This window comes from Podarcis melisellensis, assembly GCF_964234715.1.
Source record: "Podarcis melisellensis genome assembly, chromosome: 14".
Classification (NCBI taxonomy): domain Eukaryota; kingdom Metazoa; phylum Chordata; class Lepidosauria; order Squamata; family Lacertidae; genus Podarcis; species Podarcis melisellensis.
This window is the reverse complement of record NC_138546.1, coordinates 34059504-34079982: the sequence shown is the minus strand read 5'-3', so window position 1 is coordinate 34079982 and position 20479 is coordinate 34059504. Positions and strand designations below refer to the sequence as shown.

The 20479-nt window shown below is 43.0% G+C and overlaps 1 protein-coding gene across 2 annotated transcripts in view; it reads left to right on the top strand.

Annotated features, from left to right (window-relative positions):
* NTRK3 (neurotrophic receptor tyrosine kinase 3) overlaps window positions 1–20479 on the top strand; it is a 413927-nt gene that overhangs the window by 328893 nt on the left and 64555 nt on the right. For both annotated transcript variants that reach the window (XM_081888512.1, XM_081888511.1), the window contains exon 13: window positions 15459–15589. In XM_081888512.1, coding sequence (XP_081744638.1) covers window positions 15459–15589 — 131 coding nt within the window. The remainder of the gene's footprint in view (window positions 1–15458; window positions 15590–20479) is intronic.

The following is a 20479-nucleotide window of genomic DNA, read 5'->3' as shown; positions in this document are numbered from 1 at the left end:
GGGACCCCAACCTTCTGCACACTTCCACTCAAGTAACTTTTCAATCCAAAAGAGAGAGAGATTGGTGGGGAGAGTAAGATCACAAATGGAATCAGAATCTATCTAACTTAGCAATCAAGAGGGAAGAGAAAATGGGAGACGGGTTTTAGGGGATGAGAAAATTAAGAACTGGCTGGGGGGAAATCAAGCCTCAGCCTACAGAGTTTCCTGTGAAATGCAACTGTATCTCTCTCTCTCTCTTGTTTTTTAAACTTCCCTTCTGGGGGGAGCGAATGGAATGGCAATTGCAGATGATGTAAAACAAACCAGCTTTCTCTCTGGCTCCACTTTGGAGCTCCCCCTCCCCTCTCAAACCACCGCCATTGCTCCTGCCAGGCACACGAGGCTGGGGTGGGGTGGGAGCAGACGCTCTCCAAAGACTCCTTTCCTCCACTCAAATACATTTGCTTCCAAATAATGTGTAATTAAATGTGTGGTATTGAATTAATGTTGCAGCTGAAGTGCTCTGGCAGCCTGGGATTCAGGGAGGGAGGGGAAGGGGGGGGCTGGCTGGTGGAAAATAAAATATACTCACTAGAAAGTTTGCCTTCTCTCATTTCCTTTTCTTCCCATCCCTGCCAAATATTCACTCCCCAAACACCCTGTCCACACTCCACCTTTGCCCCCTCTATTTTCCAATAGGGCTTGGATCATGACAGCAAGGTTGAGGAAAATATCCCCTTCCACGGCAGCTGTGTTTGCAAGGCTCCTTGGTGCTGCTTTTAGAGTCTAGCGACTGGACAAGGGAGAGCAAGGAATCTAGCCCTTAAGAGAGGGAAGGGAAACCTCAGGTCTGGGAGCCCAATGCAGCTCTCCACATGGGTGTAGCCAGGGCCAGATTTAGGTTTGATGAGGCCCTAAGGTACTGAAGGTAATGGGGCCCTTTATATGTCCAGCTGTCCTTTGTCAACAATAAATTGTCACTGTTTTTGTGTTGAATATATGCTATATGGTAATTTATGGACCTAATAGGTATCTAAAGCCATTTGCACATGCAGAATGTAGGCATCCTATATATAGAAATGAGGAAACCAGAGATATTTTAGGGAGCAGGCTAGCAGGCGGGGCCGATTACTTACGTCATAGAAGCCTACACAACACAACACAACACACTGCTGCTGTATGTAGGTGGGTTTTTTTTTGTTTATCTTATATTTTGGAAATGTACATCCAGTTTTTTCCCTTTAATTTTTTTTGGACCCCCCAAGAGAGTAGGGCCCTAAGCTATAGCTTGTTTAGCTTACACGTAAATCTGGAACTAGACGTATCTAAGAGGGAAGTGTGGGGCAGCTGCCCCCCATCAAGCAATTCAATTAAAAGATCCTTAACTGAGGTTCTACTCCCCTAACATGAAGCCTGCTCCCCCCCAACCTAAATCTTGGCTATTTCCATGGCTCTCCAGTTCTTTCTGCCAAGCTCCCAAACACTCTCTCCCCTCCTGCATTTCAAGTCACATTCACACATTTCTGTATACACCAGAGGGAGGATGGGAATTTCTTTACTCCGTGTAACTTTCCTGTTTGGTTTCTCCATGCTTGGCCTCAACCGTCTGTCATCCACGCACATGCTGCCATCTGCGCATGTGCAGTAGCTGTCTCAAAATGTACACACCTCCGCTGAACTGTCAAATTAATGTAGTTTCTATTTTCAAATTGTGCTGGAAGCCGGTTGGAGGGGAAATCCATTAAGCCACAGTGCTTTTGAAGGAATTACAGGATAGATACAGATTGTGTCTAATGTCATGTGTACATGGCTTCAATGAGCAGCAGTGGCAGGGCACTAGAGGCAGTCTCAATGGTCACGTGTACACATTTGCTTTCTCTCTAGATGACTGGGAGGGAGACCCCCTGCATGAAATTAAGCTGATAGATACATAAAGTTAGGCTTAGAGCCTCAGGCACTCCAGAAGGGTAGCCAATATGATTTTCTCCAGATATTCTTTGGTCTATACAACTCCCATCATCTCTGGCCAGTGACCATGCTGGTGGGGTTGGTGAAAGTTTATTTATTTAAAACAATTTATATACAGCTTAACTACAATAGTTCCTAAGGGGCTTACAAAGGGGCAAACAAACCAACAAACAAACACAATTAAAACTATAAAGTCAAAATCAATTAAAATGGCAGGTGGAATTGAAAATTATTCAGTAGGCACCAGAGCAGGGGTCAGCAAACTTTTTGAGCAGGGCACCGGTCCACTGTCCCTCAGACCTTGGGGGGGGGCAGACTATATTTTGAAGAAAAAAATGAATGAATTCCTATGCCCCACAAATAACACACTGATTCCAGGACCGTTCGTGGCCAGATTTAGAAGGCGATTGGGCCAGATCTGGTTCCTGGGCCTTAGTTTGCCTACCCATGCACCATAGGTTCAGTAGGGATCTGATCTCAGCTGAAAGGGAGTTCCATAAAATTGGTCCCACAATTCTAAACACATGGGACCTGGTGGATACAAGACATGTATCTGAGCCATGTGGTATACAAAGGCATGATGTTTACTACCCTTACCCTGGATGGATGGATGGATGGATGGATGAGGGCTTCTTGTGAACAACAGCAAGCAGGGATGTAAAAGCCTCTTCTTAGCAAGGTGTGAAATGGATGTGTCTGAAATGCAGCATAGTAAAGGCCGATGGTGGGTATGACTGGGGGAAATGGAGCTATGAGTTGGGAGGGAGAGAGAGAAACTGGGAGTGAAAGATGAAAGGGAATCCTGTGTGAGTTATTCCTTTTCACTCTGGCTGTCTAAGAAGGCCTCTAGAGGCTCCGTTGAATCGGAGCAAACAGCAGTCCATGGAAAACCCAACTGTTGTTTGCTCCAATTCAGCAGTAAAATGTGGGTTTTCCCAGGGAAAGTGCCTGGACAACAAACAAACAAAATGGACCTGTGTCTAGAAACATGGTACGAAATGGAAGTCTGGATGAGCTCTAGGGAAGCTAGAGAAAGTCAGTTCAGGTTGCATATAAAGGGGAATCCATCTTGTTTGCACTTCCTAAAACAACATGGAAAGTGAAATGCAGCCACCCTCAAAAATTCACCCATATCCGATTTTTGCAAGGCAGTTCTGCAACCAAGTAATGTGGACCCCTTTCCAAACTGCGATCTTGTGTATGTGAGTTTAGAATCTATAGAAGGTAACCAGACCATACAGGCCCTTTGTGAAGAGGTTGCCATAGAGACAGATGGGTGAGCCTTTTCCCATCTCACCTGGATGTATGCCATGTCCTCCTAGGTTGATGAACAATAGGCGAGTGTTGTGTGTTTTTGGCTAATGCTGGAAGCGGAGAACACAGACATGTTTGTTGTGTGCTGGACCACAAAATTGTGACTTGGGACTTCCCTGCAAACCTAATGAGGAAGCAAGATCTGTTGGCATGTTGATGCATTGAGCTCCTCCATCCTATTATCAGGTTGTATATATGTGTAAACATCCAAAAGACACCACAGTCTCCACTGATCTTCATTCCAAGGAAGCCAAACTCTGAGGAAGTGCAGCCACTCCTGGAGTCTGTCGCTGCTTGGAAATTGGAGCTCACTCAACAATATACAGATTACAGACCCTCCAAGCATCCCTATTTTCCAGGGACAGCACCAGATTTACAGAAGCTGTCCTAGTTTCTGATTTGATCCTGGAATGTCCTGCTTTTCCCTAGGATATCCCTATTTTCACTGGGAAAATGTTGGAGGGTATGGAATTTTGCAACCTGCAAAGCCAAGGAGATAATTAACTCTACAACCTTTAGAAGACATCTGAAGGCAGCCCTATATAGAGAAGGTTTATTTTAAAAAATGTTTAATGTTTTATTATGTTTTTATATATGTTGGAAGCAGCCCAGAGTGGCTGGGGCAACCCAGTCAGATGTGCAGGGTGTAAATAGTAAAATTATTATTATCATCATCGTGGAATAGGACATCCCTATTTTCATTGAAGAAATGTTGAAGGGTATGAGATTAAGCATCCTTCTTCAGACTTATGAAAGATTTCTGGGGAGACACTAAACAAGCTGCACTCTCATACACGCATGCCACAAACCACCTTGGTTCCAAAAACATTTTAAGAAGTGATGAAATCCAGAAATGAATCAAGTTTTAATTTGAACAGCAGATCTTGCAGTTGGCTTGAGCGAGTGAAATTGGCCTGGGGATTGCACCCTTTTAAGTTTCCCATAATGGGTTTTGGATCCTGCTCGTGGATTTAAAACCTCATTCAAAGAGAATGTTTAGCCCGCATGTTAGCTGCATGAGTTTCTAATCGGGCCTGCGTGATTCTCCTGCCTTTGTCTGCTGAAGCATTTCATGTCAGTCATCAGAAGAGCTGGGCAGCCAGTGTATGAATTGCTAATAACTTGCAGTCATCTGTATAGTTTTGAAATTCATTCAGCAGCAGTTAGTTATGTATCTTAATTACAAGTTGCCTCGCAGATTTGTGAATTTTGCATTTGATGTTAATAGTTGCAGGGGGGCTGAGCCGACGTAACGTTTATTGTTACAATCATTCAAAGAAGAGATTAGTGAATAATTTTGAATAATGAATAAATAAGATGATTTCTGTATATTTCCATGGACAACTTGTGAACAGAAAGATTGGGAGGGAGGGCGGAGGTTCTGGGAGAAGAGAAGAAGCTGTAAAAAGAAAAAAGGAAAGGAAAATCACCCTCTTCTTCTTGAATTAATTATTCTCAGTTTTGCATTATGCGCTCACCCATTGTCATTATTCATAAAGCACAGTAGGTGTGAGCGTGGCTTTAGAAGCACATAAAAGCAGGCGTCCCTGCCAGGAAGAGTTTCAGATCGACTCGGGAGATCAATGTGCTGTAGGACAGGATATAAAAGAAGGCAACTTTAAAGCAGGCAAGGAAGAACAGGGAGAAGGAAAGCATTCTAAAGGAAAAGTTTGGAAGAACTAATAAATGCACGGTTGCAAGAAGGGGCAAAATGGCCACAGTAGTTACGCTCCAGCATGAGCCACAGCAGCAGATACCCATTCAGCTTTGGGGCAGCCAGGGGAGGACATCATTTTCCCCATCTGTCACACTGCCTCCCCCACCTGTCACACTGCCTGAAATTAGTTGGATGACCATTTGTCACACATGATTTAGTTGAGATTCCTACATTGCAGGGGGTCGGACAAGGTTGTGGGATATAAAGCTGTCAATCAAGTCCAACATTCTGAGAGAGGACTAACAGCCTCTATGTGGCAGGCAGTTTTGTCAGTAGGTCAGTTGCTGCAAGGAGTGTGAACTGGTAACTGCTTGGGTGCAGTCTTCTCATGACTCACTACTATCTAGTACAGTGGTACCTTGGGTTACAGACGCTTCAGGTTACAGACACCTCAGGTTACAGACTCCGCTAACCCAGAAACAGTACCTCGGGTTAAGAACTTTGCTTCAGGATGAGAACAGAAATCATGCTCCGGTGGCATGGCGGCAGCAGGAGGCCCCATTAGCTAAAGTGGTGCTTCAGGTTAAGAACAGTTTCAGGTTAAGAACGGACCTCTGGAATGAATTAGGTTCTTAACCCGAGGTACCACTGTATATAGTTTATCTGTTATGTAACGTGAGCCTGCCTTCAGGAACAACTCTGTAAACCTGAATGAATCTGATAGTAAAGTAGTTTGTGTTAATATGATTCAGATTCATGTGTTTTCTTTAAGAGGGACAGAAAGGGATTATCAACCAGGAAGATATAATTATTGATAGGACTCAAATGAGTTAGCAACCCGCTTGTCACTGCATAAACTCAAACAGGGGATCATTTAAACTCTGCTAAATTATATAAAATTCCCACAAAGGTGATCCACAGGGTCCCTTCCAATTCTACAATTCTAAGAGCCTGGGGTGCAGATCAGAGGGAAGACTTCATCTCCCTAGCTCTCCTCTGGTCCGCTCCCTGGGCCCAAAAGAAAGCCATGCCCAGGCACTGCTGTCAGTTGGAGCTTGGACTCCCCACTTGATGCTCTATGTGTTGGACTCCTTGAAGTTAAGTGGGCAGACCCTCTGTAAAACCTCACTATGGAAGTCTTCTTTTGCCATATTTGGGGCCAGGCAAGAATTTGCCTTCAGGTGAGTAGGGCCCATCTGAAGGCAATCGTCACAACTTGAGGTAGGTTGAGGCACTGGGGGTGGATCCTTTGTCTAGTTGGATGCCAGGGTCAGAACTCAAATCAGCTGAAAGAATCATCTATAAGAATCTCACCTGTGATTCCCAGCAACTGGCATACAGTGGCCTACTGCCCTTGACAGTGGAAGTAACCATAGCGAACATGATTTGTAACCATTGCTAGCCTTATTCTCAAATTCTTACCCATTCATAAGAACTTAAGCAGAACCTTGTAGGATCTGGTGAATGGCCCATCTAGTTCAGCATCATGTTCTCACAGGAAGCAACTGGAATTAAAATGTGAACATTACGTAAACCATATCTCTCCCCCATTCTTAAATTTGCCTCCTCTGATTTAAAATTAAAATCCCTACATATGAAAAGCAAGCTTCTTATGACAAAAATTATTCCCCCCCCCCATTTTTCCATTCTTTATTTATTTCTTAGCTTCCTCCAAGGAAATCAGGGAAACATAATTGTTTCCCCATTCCCCCCCCCCCCAATTGTATTCTCCAAACAAACCTGTGAGATAGATTAAGTTAGAAGCCAGTGACTGGTCCAAGGCTCAGCCAGTGAGCAAGGCTCAGAACCAGGTCCTAGGCCAAAACTCTATCCATTATTTCACACTGACTCTTGAGGTGCTAGGGTAAATATCTTTCTGCTGTAGCTGTGTTGAATGTGTAGTGTATTATTTTTGTCTGTATCATTCACATATTCCATTCGTAACTTACATTTTGGAACACTACAGCTTTGTAATTCATGTGCCTTTGGAAACAGCTCCTTGTGCATTTTCTCCTTGTCAGATGGATCAAACAAAAAAACATCTTCATGATGCAGACCTACTTCCAAGAGTCATAAAAAGGGAAATTTAGTTGAAAGTTGCAGACTTGATCCTTTTGGCTCTGAAAATGTTGCGGGCCAGACGGAGAAACATTTGGCCCTCCAGATGTTCCCGGACCATAATTTCTATCATCCCTGATCATTGGCCATGATGGCTTGGGTTGATGGGAATAGAACAACATCTGGAGGTTCAAAGTTAGGCAGTATCAAAACTAGTCTTCACTTTTGCCCTGAACAAGGAATGCAAGAAGCTGTCTTAAACCAGATCAGACTCTTTCTTCATCTGATCCAATAGTGTCTACTCTGACTGGCAGAACTCTCTGGGGTCTCAGGCAGAGAAAGGTCTTCCATATCAGCTGCTGCCTGATCTTCTAACAGAAGTTAGAGACTGAATATTCTGCTTGCAAAGTGAGGGCTCTACCACTGAACTATGAAGTTTATGTAACTGTCTTAGGCCCTATCTTCGCTACACATTTAAAGCAGTACCATACCACTTTAAACACTCATGGTTTCTCCCAGAGAATCATGGGAACTGTAGCTGGAGAAGGGTGCTAAAAGTTGTTAGAAGACCGCTTTTCCCGACACGGAGCTAAAATTCACAGAGTGGTTTAGCAATTGATCCCTCTTCCCAATAAACTCTATAAGCTGTAGCTCTCTGAGGGGAATAGGTGGTTGCCTAACAACTCTTAGCACCCTTATCCAACTACAGTTCCATTATTCTCTTGGGGAAGCCACGAGTGTTTAAAGTGCTTTGGTACTGCTTTAAATGTATTCTGCATATGGGTCCGCACTTACATTGATGAGCATTATTTATTTTTGTGGTGCGTGTATCTCCATCATATGTTAAACTTTTCACCTCAAGCCTTGTCATATTTTATAATCTTACTGAGACTGAATATAAGTCCAATTGTATTGAGGCAAAAGGCTTGTGTGAGAGATTATGTTTGTTTCAGTGGAGTATATAAGCATCTGTTTACCTTGAGGACTACAAAACCCAAGATGTATTCTGGCTGTGAGGAAACATCACAAGTCTACATTGCACCAAATTAGAGGAGTACAAAGGAATGGAGTCCATTTTATATGGATTTTCCATGTAAATCCATAGCATGGGCTGAGAAATCAGTGTTGGTGGATATTGTCCCTATGGGTTTGTTGTTGTTTGTTGTTCTTTTTTTCTACACAAGACTAGCATGAAGATGTGAAGTGAAATACAAGAAAGGGGAGAAGGATCTGATGGAGGTGGGTCTTATAATAATGGTCAAAATAATATTGATCTGTATCGGGGTGTTGAGAAAAACAGTTTGAAAGAAGTTTATTTTCTCCCTCAAGTTATTTACTGGGGTCTTGTCGCTCAACAAAATGTGTATTAGCAAGGGAATAGGAATCATAGGGCATGGAGTGAATTAACAGAGCAGGTGACTGTTTCTGAGAGTGAAAATAAATTGTGTGAACCTGATGCAAATCAATTTTAATTCAGGAAGGATAAACAGCCCAAGCCATTAGCTAGAGAAAGTGATTTGTGCGGCTGTCCATTTTGAGGGTGATAGTAGTTAATTGCAGTCAGGCTTGGGAAGGGCAATTTCATACACCTGTCTGCCTTCTGTGGGCTAAAGTTTGACTTTGGTGCCTCCGGGAGTAGATCACTGTGGTCAGGAAGATGTTTCCCCCTTCCCCGCCTCCCTTCCTTGGGATCATCAGAAACGGCTTCAGAGGCAGGCAGGATGTTGGTTAGCAAGGAGCAATAAAATTCACTTGTACGACAGTGTCCTTGGCAAGGACATCAACAGCTGTGATGAAACTAGGGGTTCTTCAAGAAGCAATGTCAATGCAAGAACATGGCTGCCTTTTGAAACTGGTCCATCTAGATTGGTATTATCTACTCTGACTGGAATTTCAGACAAGAATCTTTCCAGCGCTACCTGGAGGTGCTGGGGATTGAATGTGTGACCTTTATAGACAAGCATCTGCCACCAAGCCTTGGCTCTTTACATATAGGAACACAGGAATCTGCTAGACAATTAGTCCACTGAGCCCAGTAGTTTCTGCCCTGACTGCATCCATTCTCTGGGGTTTCAGACAGGAACTATCCCCCAGCCCTCCCTGGTGATCCAAGGATGGAACCTGGAAGCTACCAAATGCAGCAAACATGCTGTTCCGCTCAGCTATGCCTCCCTCAAGAGAATTGTCAAGGCGAAACAACATAAGGCTGTTTGTAAGCGGGCTTATGATGATCTGCACAACTTTATTCTTCGCATCCTCAGACATCTTGCACACGACTGTGAAGATGATACAGAGGTGGTGCCAACATCAAAGGAGGACACAGCTGGGTTTCTGTAACAGACAAGGATGGGGAACCTATGGTCACCAGATGTAGGACTTCAGATCCCATCATTCCTGGCTATTGCATGTACTGCATGAGGCTGATGGGAGTTGGAGTCCAACAATGATGGGTGGGTCAAAAGTTCCCTATCCCTGTTCTATAAGCAGCGTGATCCTTCTGTATCTGAAGTGGTACAGTATGACTAGAGCTGCTTCAGATGATTCTGCTGAGCATGGAATTCTGTTCTAAGGCAGCTATAGATACCTTCTCCATAGCTTAGGGGATTCTACTTGGCAAAGGCTTGCCAAAAATGGTGTCTCTTTCACAAGCATTAAAAGAAGAAATTTAGCTGTTTTTCTTTGGTGGGATTAAGCTGGCACTGCCTAAGAGTGCCTGGAAGTCTAGGTGCCTTTGTGTCTGTTTCCGACTTACAAGGCAATTGTTCACCCCTTCCAAAAACATGCTTTACACATGCAGCTGGATGAGGTAGAAGAGCCTTTTGATGGTAGAATGAGCCATACTATTTCAGATTGTACGGGGGAGGAGCATAATATTTAATATGCTTAAACTGAAAATCTCACTGCAATGAGAGAACTACTAGAACGGGAACCAATAATTCACCCTAGTGGTCTAGGTTGTTGTTGTTGTATAAGAGTCCCTCATGGGCTCTTGATTGCTTATTTTAATTAAATTTAAATTTTATTTACCGTATTTTTTGCTCTATAAGACTCACTTTTTCCCTCCTAAAAAGTAAGGGGAAATGTGTGTGCGTCTTATGGAGCGAATGCAGGCTGTGCAGCTATCCCAGAAGCCAGAACAGCAAGAGGGATTGCTGCTTTCACTGCGCAGCAATCCCTCTTGCTGTTCTGGCTTCTGAGATTCAGAATATTTTTTTTCTTGTTTTCCTCCTCCAAAAACTAGGTGCGTATAGTATTTCTCATCTTTCCCCCCAAGGTGCTCAAGGTAGTGCACATGGTTTGCTTCCTCCTTATTTTATCTTCACAACAACCCTGTGAAGTGGGTTAGCAAGAGAGAGACAGGGAGCTTCATAGCTGAATGGGGATTTGAACCCTGCTTTCCAGGATCCAGCACTCTATCCACCACCACCATTTGTCTTGTTTATTTCATAAGAGGAATCTGCAACAAAATAATGCCCTTCATCCCCCCTTCCTCTCAGTTTCACTGGTTTCTATTCCTCAAACAGCCAGCCAATATTCTGTGCTCACTCAACATGCTCTGTCTACATTGGGCTGTTTTGAGGTTCTCACCTTTAAAACCCCCACCCATCATTTCCGCAAACAATGAGGTTCTGCAGGCCTCTGATGGCACACTTTGTGCTTTAAAAACTGTGCATTTAAAGCAGTGTCATGTCACTTTATAGCTTCCCCCAAAGAAACCTGGGAAGCATACTTTGTTAAAAGGCGCTGAGAGTTGTTTAGGAGACCCCATTCCCTTCATTGGTCTACAGTTCTCAGAGTGATTGACCAGTGGATCCCTCTTCCTAGGGAACTCTGGAAATTGTAGCTCAGTGATGGAACAGTAGTCTCATAACAACTCCTAGCACATAGGTAGGCAAACTAAGGCCCGGGGGCCGGATCCTGCCCAGTTGCCTTCTAAATCCGGCCTGCGGATGGTCCAGGAATCAGCATGTTTTTACATGAGTAGAATGTGTCCTTTTATTTAAAATGCATCTCTGGGTTATTTGTGGGGCATAGGAATTCATTCATTCCCCCCCAGAAAAATATAGTCTGGCCCCCCACAAGGTCTGAGGGACAGTGGACCGGCCCCTTGCTAGAAAGGTTTGCTGACCCCTGTCCTAGCAACACCCTTAATGTCAACAATGCTGAGCTAGATGGACCAATGGCTTGACTCAATCCAAGTCAGCTTCCTGTATTTGACTGTGCAACAGTCTTTTACAATGAGTTAAAATGCTTTCTCCCCCCCCCCCACCCTTCCCTGCTGTGCTTGCAGTCTGTTGTCCACAATCTTTCCTAGAATTATCTTGTTGGCTCCTGTTGGTGTCAATTAATGATGTGTGGAGGAGCTGGGGAGGACAAGGGGCAGAGGAAGGGATGGCAATTTGCAGACACCTTGTTAGTAAGGCTGACCGCAACCCAATGGAGCCAGACAACTAGGCATAGAACACCTGACATCTTCTTCCAACAACAAACAGCAGCTGTTTATCAAGCACCATTCTGTGCATGCCAGGAGACTGTAAATAGCTTTATGCAGATTAACCTCCCAAGTGCCCTCACAACAGAATCTCCTGGGTGTCAGCCTTATTATTCACGAGGAAAGCTGAAGAAGGGCTAGCAGAGAAGCGGTGGACATGGGATGGGAAGGCGATTTGACTCAGTTCACACTAAAGGGTGAATCTAACTAATGTGAGCTCTCGGAAACAATACATGAACACAGTTGTCTTTCAAAACCTCAAATTTTACTAGGCTGTTTTCCAGCCAAGTAATATGCACAAAAATACACAATAATATGCATATATTAGTGAAGATAATGAACAGAGATGTGTTGCGTTAGGGAGTATTGCATGCAAACGTGTATATAGGAAAAATTAGCAGTACCCTGCTGATGAGGATGTGTGTGATTATTATTATTTAACTGATGTTGAAATGAGGACTGAAGTTAAAAGTGGAAAAATGAGAAACCAAAATGGACAGATTTGCCTATTTGTTCCTATCTTCCGATAAGTGCAAAAGCATTGGAGGGGGGTAACTGAAGGGCACCAAATCATTTTTTAAAAAAAATAAAAATTAAAACTGAATAAATGCACTCAGTGTAGACAGTACTGAGCAAGATGAAGCAATGGTTCCATTTAGAGCAGCATTCTAGGTTTGCAGCAGAATGGACTTTTACATCTTTTACATCCTTTACCCTTTTAAATGTGCTTGTAGGAGGGGGTGAGGTTATTGGTTTGTGTTGTTCAGTGGCGGAGCTTCATGCTCCAGCACCTGGGGCAGAGAGCAGGTGGGGGTGTGGCTGGCGTGCATCCCAGGGGGCGTGGCGTGCATCCCGGGGGCATGGCACACCGCCCACAGGAGTGTGGTACGCATCCCGGGGGTGTGGCGTGCGTCCTGGGGGTGTGGCGCGCCGCCCGCAGGGGCATGGTGTGCATTCTGGGGGCATGGCACCCAGCGCATGGGGGGCAGCCACGATGGCACCCCACTGGGATTGTGGTGCCGGGGGTAGTGTGCTCCCCCTGCCCCCCTCTTCCTCCGCCAGTGGTTTTGTTGTTTTGTTCTGGTTTTTATTATGCATTTTGAACTTTTATTTTGTATTTTTATGCTGTGAACTGCCTTGAGATCTATGGGGGAAGGGTGGTATAGTACACACACACACACACACACCATCTTAGCTTCAGAACTGCAGGTGATAATCGTCATTGCCAAACCATGACCCAGTAGTCTGTAACTGACCTGCCAGGGACCCTATGAAGGCTTCAAGAGTTTGCAGCAGCGAGAGACTTGCATTAGGCTCGGCTGTGCCTCAGTCAGCGCTCCCCAAGGGACCGATCTTGATGGATGGCAAACATTTCTGCTCATTTGTGTGCCTTTGGATTAAGTGAAGCCTCCAGGATGCTCCATAACGTGCTGTCCCGTTTTATTTATTTATTTATTTCCAGTGAGATAACCAGGTGAGTAGGCCATGCTGGAAGCTGGGATGACAAAGCCGAGCTCTGATTGTGTCTTTATTGATTGCAAACAAAATAGCTTTCATAACACTGTCCCATTAATAATATCTCCGGCATGACTGGAAAAACGAGCTGCTTAGATTCCTATGGTGTAAGTGCTATGAAAATAACAAAATCACATGCTAAGTGTTCCCATTTAACACCAGATTTCAGGTTGGGTGGCCACATCTTTGATTTTGCAGCACTCAAGCAAGCAAACGAACACAATCCATACCCAAACACAAGTTTCACGCCTTCCTGACACAAAGTCTTCAGTGTGCAGGAAAGTTTCTTGTTTTGCTGTGGGTTTTTTTTTACACACAAAAAAATACAATTATTTGGTCCTGTTTACAGTCTGAAGTGGCACTTTTCTCTTCCTACACGATCTGCTGCTTGTGTAGACTAGCTCTAAAGGGAAAAAGAACTATTGAATTCACAAGGGCAGAAGCTTGTTAGATACAGGGTGACTCTGCTGTTCCAGGACCAAAAGATCTACCAAATGCAATTCTCCTTGAAATTCATGTGTGTGTGTTTGAAATGGAGTTGTGGTATACCATAAAAACTACAGAACCTATGATGCATTACAACAGTGGGCAGATACCCACGCATGGAAACATTGGAGATTTCTGCTAAATGTTCTGCTGGAGATCAGAACAGAAACATAGGATTCCCCCAGTAGGTTTCACTTATCCAGCATTCTGGCTACCACACAGTGCCTTAATATCACTAATATTGCTAATTTCAGTATATGCTTTTATTTATTTATGTTGCCCATTAAACAATTAATGAAAAGGTCATTGCGAATTCTCTGAAGCACCATCATCCATTTTGAGGACTGTTGGTTATGCAAACAGGCACCATCACTCTCCTCAAACAAGCAAAGATGTCTAGACTTGGTAGCTTTTATGCCAGCCCGTAATCTTCTAATTAGCGGGCTTAATTGTTTGAGAGCCATTAAGATGTTCTGTTTCCAAACCTTTGGCATTCTCATAAGGAAAGAGGTGTCTGTGTCTCTCTATTCCCCCCCCCCCCAATGAAGATGAGTTACTTTTGGATGAATTGATGTTAAAAAGCAACAACGTGTTGCTATTATAAGCATCAGTAGTAAGCTGACCTTTTCTCATTCTGTCACTTTCTCTGTTCTCCCGCATCTCAGGAGCCACCAAGACAGGGACAGTCCACTTGAAATATAAAACACAGCACTGGGGGATGAATAATTTCATGGGTGTTTCTTGTGGGGGCCTGACCTACAATTTCACAAGCAGATATGCTGACAAGCACAAGTCAGGATGCAATATAATGGCAGAACTTGACTTGATGAGATGCAACTTTTGCTTGCCTGCCCTTCATAATTTAGCCACGAGTGCAGGGTTAAGGAACATTTGTTCAGTCTGAAGGCCACATTCTCTTTTTTTAATAGAATATTTATTAAAATTTTCAATAATAATACAATGAAAATAAAAAGAAAAAAGAACAAAAATACAAAAATAAAAATAATTAAAAACACACAGAATTTCCATTACTTATTTTCCATTAACTTATTTCCCGGACCTCCTCATACCTCCCTTTTTTGTATTCCAATACAGATCGTTAGTTCAGCAAATCCTTACCATTAAATTTTTACCTATTTCTAAACTTTTTTTTCATATTCTCTTAAAGTATTACAGCTGGAAACCACTTAATTTCTATCCAACATCATTCTAACATTCATTAATTTTACAATATTTCTGTAAATAGTCTTTAAATTTCTTCCAATCTCTTCCAGGAGACCTACAAGGGCCATTTGCCAGTTGTGGGCTGGGCAGAGGAAAATATGGGTGGAGCAATGGATGTTAATTTTGAACAATAAGCTAGTTTCTACACACACACACACACACACACACACACACACACACACTCCTCCATCTAGCCAAGAAAGAGACATTCAAGGACACATGCTGAGTGACAGGTTCCACCCAGGCAAAATAACTCAAGGCAAAGCAAGGCCAGTAACAGGATGGAGAATGGAGAGAATCCCAAGGGCAGAAAAGGACAGGGGCCTGAAATTACCCAATCCTGTCCACTGTTCACTTTCACTTGGTTTTGACCTTCCTAAGCAATCCTCCACCCCCAGCTAGAAAAGATGGGAGGGTAGTTTTGAGAACAAAGCATGATCAATCATATGGAGACAAATTCAATAGTCCAGCCACCTTCAGTGAAGAGGGCTGGCTGTCTCTAAATGGCAAAGCACTTAAAGCGGACGGGGCATCTTAACAATGTGGGATGTCCCTGCTTATTGAGGGTAGTTAGTAAAGTTCTGCAAAGCTGGAGAGTGAGAGATAAACAGGCAAGACTTTGCAAATACAGTGAAACAAAAGGGTCATCTTTTTTCGGCAAATGAAAATTAACGAGAGCCTGCCGGGTGGTGAAAATGAAATTATTTGTTGCATTAACATTAATTCCTGGTTCCCCTCCCTCCCGCCCCTTGCTGCCTACAGATGTACAGCATATTAAGAGGAGAGACATCATTCTGAAGAGGGAGCTTGGCGAAGGTGCTTTCGGGAAGGTGTTCCTGGCTGAGTGCTACAACCTCAGCCCCACCAAGGACAAGATGCTCGTGGCTGTGAAGGTAAATCCCAAGGACACCCAGGCTCTGAATTGCTGAGAATGAAAATTCCACACATAAGTAGAGGCCGTATTTGTAGCTGCTTGGAAGCCAGTTGGAAGTATCAGGTGGTACAGAGTTATTCTGGCTAGTCCCCTATTAAGGATTCACTGCAGCGGTTCATCTTACAGGGGAAAAACACTTCAAATGTTAAAAACTTCCTTGAACAGGGCTGCCTTCAGATGTCTTCTAAAAGTCAGATAGTTGTTTATTTCCTTGGTATCTGATGCAAAGACAGGGCTCATGATGAAGCTCAAGCCTTCTTTCTTGAGGGGGATGTTGATTGATTGATTGATTGATTGTGTGTGTAATTTGTATGTGTGCACACAGATAATAATTATTATTCCAAATTAAAAATTGGGAGAGGGTGGCTCTTAATACAGCCCTCCAGTATACACTAGTGTAGGGGCCAAAATGGTGGAACCTTCTGGAAAAAGTGTATTTCCAAGGTCTGGTGGCTCATAACTTTTTTTGGAGTAATACCAGTGCTTTTTTTCTGTAGGGACACAGGGGACACACATACCCCTAAACTTTTTGTGAATTTAATGGAAGAAGAAATTCACTGTATTTATTTTTCCCCTTTTTGAACTGTATTTCTTTTCCCCAATGGTGATTTTCTTGAGTCAAAATGAGAGTAACCCTAAACATTTTTTAAGGAAAAAAGCACTGAGTTACACCATAAAATTATATATTGATGGAAAGATAATTTAATGAAGAATGTAATGCAATAACTTTTATGAAGGATTATTTATTACAACAGCAGTCATAAAGTGACATGAAACATACAGGAAAAAATGAGAATTACAGGTTAAATTGCTGTGTTGGCACTTTGCTATAAATAATTGGGTTTTGGGTTGCAGTTTGGGCACTCAGTCTCTTCTTCAGATACCTTCTTTAGATACACTTCTTCAGATTGTGTGCATGCATACCAATAACAAACTTAGATTGTATTGTGGATACCAATAACAAACTTAGTTGGTCTCTAAGGTGCTACTGGAAGGATTTTTTTATTTTGTTTCGACTAGGGCAGACCAACACGGCTACCTACCTGTAACTGGCCTCTAAAAGGTTCACCATCACTGCTCTAGGGAAGCGGGTGGTGTTGTAGTCTAAACCACCGAGCCTCTTGGGCTTGCTTATCGGAAGGTCAGCAGTTCAAATCCGCACGATGGTGGTGAGCTCCCATTGCTCTGTCCCAGCTTCTGCCAACCTAGCAGTTTGAAAGCACACCAGTGCAAGTAGATAAATAGGCACTGCTGCGATGGGAAGGTATATGGCATTTCCATGTGCTCTGGCTTCCATCACAGTGTTCTGTTGCTCCATAAGCGATTTAGTCATGCTGGACCCGGAAAGCTGTCTGTGGACAAACACCAGCTCCCTCGGCCTGAAGCGAGATGACCGCCGCAACCCCATAGTTGCCTTTGACTGGACCTAACCATCCAGGGGTCATTTACCTCCACCTTTTTACCTGCTCTGCCTGTGCAGCTGGAGGCAGAAATGCTTTAAAATTCCATTTTCTGGAAACCACAGTAGGGAATAGTGTTCTTGTTTTTGCTCCTGCTTGAGGGCTTCCTACATGCATCTGGTTGGCCATTGTGAGTGCTGGATGCTGGACTAGATGGAGCATTGGCCTGAACCAGCAGGCTGTTCTTATGTTCTTACAAAACAAAGCTGCTGGACCACAGACAGCTCCAAGCAAGCAATTGAAAAGTTGGGAGCAGATGGGGGCCTTTAAAGACCCTGTCTCCACACTGCCTTCTCCAAGCTCCACCTGCCTTGTAGACAAGTTCAGAGACCTAAAAGGCCAACCTTCTTACCTGTCACCATTAGTTGATATTTAGTTGCCCAGCTGCTCACAGAACTGATGGTTCTAGGATCTAATCCCTACAGCTCCCAATCCCCTTGAAATATCATCACAAAGTCACTTCCTCACCTTACATTTAAAGCATTATTATATAGTTATATCTCCCCCCCCCAAAAAAAAACAACACCCCACAACATCCTGGGAACTGTAGTTGGGTAAGAATAAAGAGTTGCTAGGAGACTTCTATTCCCCTCACAGGGCTGCAGTTCTAATAGTGATTGTTAGATTACTCTGGCGCCTCATGAATCACAAAGGGAAGTGTGTTCTAAACTATAGGGGAAACCATGGAAAATGCCCACTTCTAAAATTTAATTTCATTTATGAGTCACTTCCCATAAAATATCTTGAAGCAATTTCACAGTAAAACTTCTGAGTCAATATTTGATAACTATTTATCAAATTTATGTAGATGCCAATCAATAAATGCTACATATATGGCTTACAAAGAAGACAGGATTGGAAAAACAATCTATAATAATTAAAATCAGCAATAACCAATGGAAGACATCAACCCTCTGTGGCCAGCAAAAAAAAAGTAGCAGCAAACCTTCCTTGCAACAGAGATAGCATCTGGATTAAGCTACGCTAGGTTACAACACTAGACCTAATATGCAAACAATGCTAAGAACATTAGATGAATCTGCTGGATTTGGCTAATGGCCCACCCAGTCCAGCATCTTGCTCCTACAGTGCCTGATCAGATACTCATGGGAAACCTAGAAGCTAGACATTAATGCAACAGCACTCTACCCAGCCAAAATTCCCAGCAAATGACATTCAGAGGCTCAATGCCACTGATAGTGGAGGTAGATCATAGCCTTCATGGCTAGTAGCCATTGGTAGTTTTATCCTCCATGAATTTGTCTGGTCCTCTTTTAAAGCCATCCAAGTTGGTGGCCACCACTGCTTTCTGTAGGAGTTAATTCTGCAGTTTCATTATGTGCTACATGAAGGAAGATTTCCTTTAATCTGTGTTGCGCACGGGGGAGAAAAATGTTTCTTTATCTATTTCCCACCATGCCATGCATAATTCCATAAACTCTTGTCATGTCATATCATACTTGCCTTTCCTCTCAGCTAAAAAGTCCCAAACTCTGCAACTTTTTCTCGTTTTGGTTGCCCTTTTCTGAACCTTTTCCAACTCTACAATATCCTTTTTGAGGTGAGGTGACAACAACCCGTATATGTTTTCAATGAGTGAAGCAAAGCCAGGTGGCCTTGTTTCAATGGTCAGAAAAACGAACACAAAGCAAGCCCAAAGGTTTTGGTCCACCCCTAATAATAGACAGCATGGGGGGATATTTGGGTGGGTGTGTGTCACAGAGTTGTGAAGAAAATACAAGAGGCACCTCTAAGTTTCTTAAGGCATGATAACAACATCATGGAGATATTAAATGACTGAAAGTAATCAAGGGCCCAAAATGAGAATGGATGTTTTGCCATCTGTGCGCTGCACTATCATCTATCTGAATCATCCATCTAAATGTCTCTAGTCAGGTTGTCCCCCAAGGGAGGAAAATTAAAATGAAATTATGTGATTTTTGGATAGATGTGGGTTAGAATGATAAGACAGGGATTCTGGGGTTTGGGTTGTGTGGTTTTGGTTGTGTGTGTGTGTGTGTTTTTTTAAGTCTGCTCTATTTTAAAAGAGAAAAGTTTCTCTATCAAATGCCGTTCCTCAGTATGACACTTCACACCTTGGCAAAGGAGACCAACTTGACATGGTTTTCTTTCAGAGTCTAACTCAATAGAGTCAGACTTCTGAAGAGACGTCAAGTAAGATGGATTCAATCTGCAATAGCTCTTGCTATGTCTTCAAATGCTTTCCGAGATTCCATTCAGACTGTTTTCACACATCATGCTTTTATGAGGTGGTGAGCAAAGGAAAGTGGCCTGTTCCTCTCACTCTTTGTCAGCATAGAATAATAACGAAGATAAAGAAAATGTCACTCTTATTATTTTATTCATTTAATAACTGCCTCACTTTTCAGTCCAAAGGGGATCTTTCAGGCAGGTCCTTATGTGGCAAAATGCAATCAAATTATTTCAATCCAGGGGCCACACCTGCTGTCCAGGCCCATATCGCCCCCATTTCTTCTTTCAATGCCCAGGTCAGCAGCAGGCAAGATTGAAAAGCATCAGAGGAGCAATGGAAGCTCCTAAGTTTAAATCTTTGGTCTTCCTGGCTCTTTATTGTCTACACTGACTGGCAACAGCTCTCCAGGCTTCGTGAAAGGAGTTTTTCACAAGCCTACCTGGAAGCACCAAGGATGGAACTTTGAACCTTCTTCATGTAAAGCCTCAGCTCTGTCACTGAGAGCTATGGTCCAGATTGCAACTGATGGAGAGGAAAAGATGTGATCTCAGGCACTCATCACCTATTGATTAATGTCAGTTGCTCAGTACCATTGCTTGCCAGCTATTCAATGGTAAAAGACTAAATATAATTACATGACCGCAATCACACACTGTTGGATATGAGTTATGATGGCGTATTAAAGTCAGTATCATCCAGTGTCAAATACAGGTATGAAATATCTGCTGAATATTTGACACTGAATTAGGGATGGGCAGATCAGACTAGATCCATATTAGTTTGACATGTGCTCAATTATAAGCTGGTTACATTCTGGCTTTTGTGCAAAAGGAAAAGAAAAGAAAAGAACCCAAAAATGTGTTTAAATTGTATGTACCTCCTCCTAAAGTATGCTTTTTATAGCACTCTGTGAGTATTCTCTCAAAAAACAAACCATTTTTATAAGAATCTAATGCATTTCCCTTGAAAATGTGTATTGTGAATGCTTTGTGATGTATTTCCCCCCTAAAATATGCATTTTTATATGCTTCTCCGTGTAGTTCTCCTAAAATATTCATTTTGTGCACATTTTCTTTGAAAATGCATCATAAAATTCAGTGGTGAATAAACTGATTAATAGATGCATTCCAGTCTTTATATAAGTGCAGGACAAAGGAATTAGGTCAACCTACCG